At 36.4% G+C, this 4,973-nt stretch overlaps 1 protein-coding gene across 2 annotated transcripts in view; it reads left to right on the top strand.

The window, feature by feature from the left end:
- Positions 1 to 4,756, top strand: part of epas1b (endothelial PAS domain protein 1b) — a 43,473-nt gene extending 38,717 nt beyond the window's left edge. For both annotated transcript variants that reach the window (XM_016273862.1, XM_016273863.1), the window contains 7 exons: positions 669 to 859; positions 963 to 1,076; positions 1,777 to 2,240; positions 2,346 to 2,442; positions 3,397 to 3,481; positions 3,663 to 3,812; positions 3,902 to 4,756. In XM_016273862.1, coding sequence (XP_016129348.1) covers positions 669 to 859; positions 963 to 1,076; positions 1,777 to 2,240; positions 2,346 to 2,442; positions 3,397 to 3,481; positions 3,663 to 3,812; positions 3,902 to 4,053 — 1,253 coding nt within the window. In that variant the 3' untranslated portion in view covers positions 4,054 to 4,756. The remainder of the gene's footprint in view (positions 1 to 668; positions 860 to 962; positions 1,077 to 1,776; positions 2,241 to 2,345; positions 2,443 to 3,396; positions 3,482 to 3,662; positions 3,813 to 3,901) is intronic.
- The last annotated feature ends 217 nt before the right edge of the window (positions 4,757 to 4,973 follow it).

A 4,973-nucleotide genomic window follows, 5' to 3' on the forward strand; every position in this document is an offset into this window, starting at 1 on the left:
ATTATTCTCATATATATATATATATATATATATATATATATATATAAACCAATGTTTTACAAAGGGTATCAATTAGAGCCATTTGGATTTTTCAGGATATTTACCCCTTAAAATTATCTTTATTATAATGCTAACAAATATTTGGTCACACTTTAGTTTGGGGACCAGTTCTCACTATTAATCTACTATTAACTCAATAAACTCCTAATCTGCTGCTTATTAATAGTTAGCAAGGTAGTTGTTAAGTTTAGGTATTGGGTAGGGTTAAGGGATCTAAAATATGATCATGCAGAATAAGGCATTAATACATGCTTTATAAGCACTAATAAACAGCCAATATGGTAGTAATATGCATGCTAATAAACAACTAGTTAATAGTGAGAATTGGTCCCTATACTAAAAATATTAAAAGTGTTAGCAAATATTCTCACCAACGTAATGTATAAAGCAGCTACAACTACTGTTTTGTAAGACTGACACAACTGCAGCCTTTTTTTAATCAGTCAAGCTGACAGGGTCATCTGACAGTACAATCTCAAAATGGCCAAATAAAAACAGCTTGTAAATCAGCCCGGCTGATATATTGGTCTATCACACTTTTTTTATGCCACACCTCGTTACCTACAATACAAATCTTCATCTGCTCAATTCATTCTTCTTTCTTTCAGGTAACCCCCAGTATGAGGAGCACCCGATGTACAGCAAAGTGTCTGCTGTTGCCCCTGCTGTCTCTCACTCTGTTCATGATGGACACAAGACAAGCTACGCTGGAGACATGGCCAAGATGGCCGGCACTTTCTCTGTGCCTCAGGCTCTGCCGGCCAGCAGTACAACTCCCAGCCTGAGCAGCTGCTCTACAGTAAACACAAATACTACATCTTCTCATCGCCACATATTTTGTTTGCATAAAACATTGATTACTGTACAGTATGTCGTCATAGAGTATGTTATTTATTGAACAGCCCAGCAGTCCTGGAGATTACTACACCTCAGTGGACAGTGACCTGAAGGTGGAGCTGACCGAGAAACTGTTTTCCTTGGACACACAAGAGACAAAGACTCCCTGCAACCAAAAGGTTGTACAATATCCAAACTGTAATATCAATAATGCTTTTATATTTAATATGAAGTACGTCATACTTTTTAATATTTATATGTACATATTTCACTGAGATTATAACTGGTTAAAATCTCGAAGAAATCTTAAATATGACAGGAAAAATATTATTATTATTATTATTTTAATTTTAAAAAACATTTTTAAATATTTAAAAATATATATTTAAAAGTTCCCACATAGAGCACTTGTTGGCTGCCTTTTCTTAATCCAGTCTCATCCATTAAATAAAATAAATTTTAAAAAAAGTTTGTATTTGCCTGCCAAACCTTCAAGCAAAGGTATGATAAGATCATGAGAAATGTAAATCCCGTTAAATATATACTGTATATAAACACTTTTAAACAAATGCATATTTAAACAAATAAGAGTTTTTTGTTTAGTTTTTTTGTTTCAAAAACAGTACGTTTTTTTTGTTATTTTAAATAGATGTGAGTGTTTTTTGTTTGTTTTATGTTTTGTTTTGATTTGTTTTGGCAGTCCCTTTTTTCATTTCTGAAAGAAAAAAAACTCTTTTGAAGGTTCTCTTTTATCTTATCCAGAGATATTTTGATTCCTCGTGATCCTTTTAATGTCAACTATTATGAAAAACACAAAATCAGGTGTTCCATGTAGAATCCAGACTTGCTGACCTTTGACCTCTCCCTGTGACCTTCCAGACTGACCTGAATGATCTGGACTTGGAGACTCTGGCTCCCTACATCCCCATGGATGGTGAGGACTTCCAGCTCAATCCCATCTGCCAGGAGGATCCGTCATCTGAGATCGGGGCCCTGGGTACCAACCAGCAGAGCTTCAGCAACATCACAAGCCTCTTCCAACCCTTGAGTTCCCCTTCAGCAGCCCACTTCCAGCCCAACATGAGTTCAGGAGGGGACAAGCAGAGCATCAACAGAGGCTCTGTGGAGTCCTGGCCATCTGTACCCTACAGCAGGGGCCCCATGCAGATGCCTCCCTACCATGACCCCGCCAGCACCCCGCTGTCCTCTATGGGAGGCCGTCAGAATCTGCAGTGGCCGCCTGACCCTCCGTTACCCAGCAAGGCTGGAATGATGGATCCTTTAGCTGCAAAGCGCTCTTGCCAAACTGTGCCAGCAAATCGAATGGCGCCTTATTTGCAAAGGTGATTCTGCATATTACAGGGTGTTTCTCTGGGTTCGGTCTTATAAAATAACATATGCTGCTATCTTTAGATTTGCACTGGATGACTCCGGTCTTTGTTTCACAGGCCCATGGAGAACTTTGTGCAGAACTACAGAGATATAAGTCCAGCTCGACTTGCTCTCGCTAACAATTTCAAGCGCTCGTTCACACAGATGACAATGGTTTGTTCATATTTAACATTATATTTAATGTTTTTAGTATATCAGAGTGATTTCTGAAGGATTATGTGACACTGAAGACTGGAGTAATGATGCTGAAAATTCAGCTTTGCATCACAGGAATAAATTACATTTTAAAATATATTAAACTAGACAACATTGTTTTAAATTGTAATAATATTTTGCAGTATTGCTGCTGCATTTATTGTATTTTTGATCAAATAAATGCAGGTTTGGTGAGCATAAGAAACTTGATCGGTAGTGTATAATGCAATAAATTATTAATCTAAACATTAATAAATAATTATTAATTATATTTCACAAAGGAAATTTGATTGGTTCATTTGTATTTTTTTTTGTTGCATATTTACCCTCTAAAATTGTCTTTATTATTATGCCAGAAATATTCTTACCAACCTAATGGTAAAGTACTTATGAAGGTAATTGTATTACAGTAATATTGTTTAAATTAAAATGCAATAAGTAAAAAAGAGAGCGAGAGAAACTGAAAATATTAACTGCTTACTGTCCTGAAAATAATGATCTATTAAATAAATAAAACGACATGGTTTGCTTATTTTTTCAAACGCACACTTCCAGTCAAAACTTTGAACTACTACTTATTTTTTGTTCGTACTATTTTAGTACTAATAATTTGTATTAGTACTTTATTTAGTACCTTATATTTTTAGCTTGAAAGATGTCCTGGACATTTGTTGGCTGCCTTTCCTTCATTATCCACTCCATTTTCAAATAAATTTGTGTTTACCTGGCAAACTCTCAAGCATTTAATCATAAACCTCTCTTTAAAAGATTTTATAAAATCATAAAATAATGTCAATTAGATCAAGTGTATCCAAACATTTGAAACACTTTGAAATTATAGTTTTACATTTTTGTTTTGGGTGATATTTATGTTTAAATTATAAGTCACCACATGCTCTCTGTATGTTTTAGAATGAGCCGCCCATCACAAAATCACAACAGCCAATGTGGAAGAGACTTCGGAATGAGAGCTGTGCCGTTATGGACAGAAAATCAGGTATTACACCGAAAATGCTTTATTATTATTAATAATAAAAAATGATTCTACAGAGAAATCTACACCGATCAGAGCAAATCATGCCAAAAGAACACTTTAGCACCCACCAACTATCAATGTCTAGCATGTGTATTGCAGACAAATCCAATATCAATTGCTAATCAAATGTGTTTATATCTAGACAAAGGCATGGCCCCTAATGGAGGCATGGACCACCAGCACAGGAAGACCCAGTATTCAGGGAATCAGGCCGGACAAGCGACAAAGAGCTTTAGAGAAGAGTGCTGTAACTACAGAGAGTTCAACATGCAGCCTTCCTCCAAGATGGATGGTGAGTTCTGAACCGACACAGACACGCATCTGCTCGTACATACGTCATGCACTGTGAATGCTGATTCTCAGAACCGCTTGTGTTTGCAGGAATCGCGAGTCGTCTTATCGGGGCCTCCTTCGAGACCTACTCTCTGCCTGAACTGACGCGTTACGACTGCGAGGTCAACGTCCCATTGCAAGGCAATCTTCATTTGCTGCAGGGCAGTGACCTCCTAAGAGCATTAGACCAGGCCACTTAGACCGGTTTCTCCACAGAAATGCAGTCCCACTTTCCCCCGAACCCTATCGCTCATCTCACACTCACCATCCCAGCTTTAGCCCATCCCACAAACACCCTCTCACAGTCATATCTACCTGAGCGCATACATGACAAATGTAGCTTTGATTCTATTTTTATTGTCTACGTCTTCATAAATTATATACATGTGCTATTTTTTTTAGTTACAAGACGGTTTCGGAAATTAATTTAAGTAATTTTGTAGGAGTTGAAATGATGTTGCGTTGTGTCTCTGCTTGTCAGATCACTCGGCGAAGCGGTTTTCAGCATACTCTCCTTTTTTTTCCTCTATCAATGTCAGAGAAGAAAAGCAAAAAAGAATCTACTGTAAGCTACTTGTTTTAAAATGTTCTAATTTCTTTTATTTTTTCTAACTTTCCTACCTCTGACACATCATTACAGACCCCATGAAATCAAAAGGCTAGTTTTGAGCTCATCTATACACTAATGCAGTGGTTTCCAAAGATGTTTTATTAAATAATTCAATCAGCATTAACAATAGCTGCTCTTCATACATGTGCTGCTGTCTTTCCACTTGCACAAACACGTTCACTCTGAGTGAAGGGTTGCCAGATTTGACAAAAAACAACCTGGTCTAATACAGTGACCCTTGTTATTATGCTTTAGGTAGGTAGTATTCTCTAAACAAACCCCTTAAAATGAACATGATAGAAAACAAATCTGAAAGAAATTAATTCAATTAAATTCGGTAACACTTTACTTAAAGCCTTTATGTAAAATGCATTATAAAAGTATCTTTAATGCATTAATTATGCCTTGTAATGCACTTTATAATGCATTGTGCAATCTAACTAATAATTGTAACCACTACATTATAACGCTTATCAGTTCATTGTTACGCTATGCATTTTAAATTTGGTT

The sequence above is a fragment of the Sinocyclocheilus grahami genome, unplaced genomic scaffold, assembly GCF_001515645.1.
Source record: "Sinocyclocheilus grahami isolate Dianchi unplaced genomic scaffold, SAMN03320097.WGS_v1.1 scaffold82.1, whole genome shotgun sequence".
In the NCBI taxonomy this organism is placed as follows: domain Eukaryota; kingdom Metazoa; phylum Chordata; class Actinopteri; order Cypriniformes; family Cyprinidae; genus Sinocyclocheilus; species Sinocyclocheilus grahami.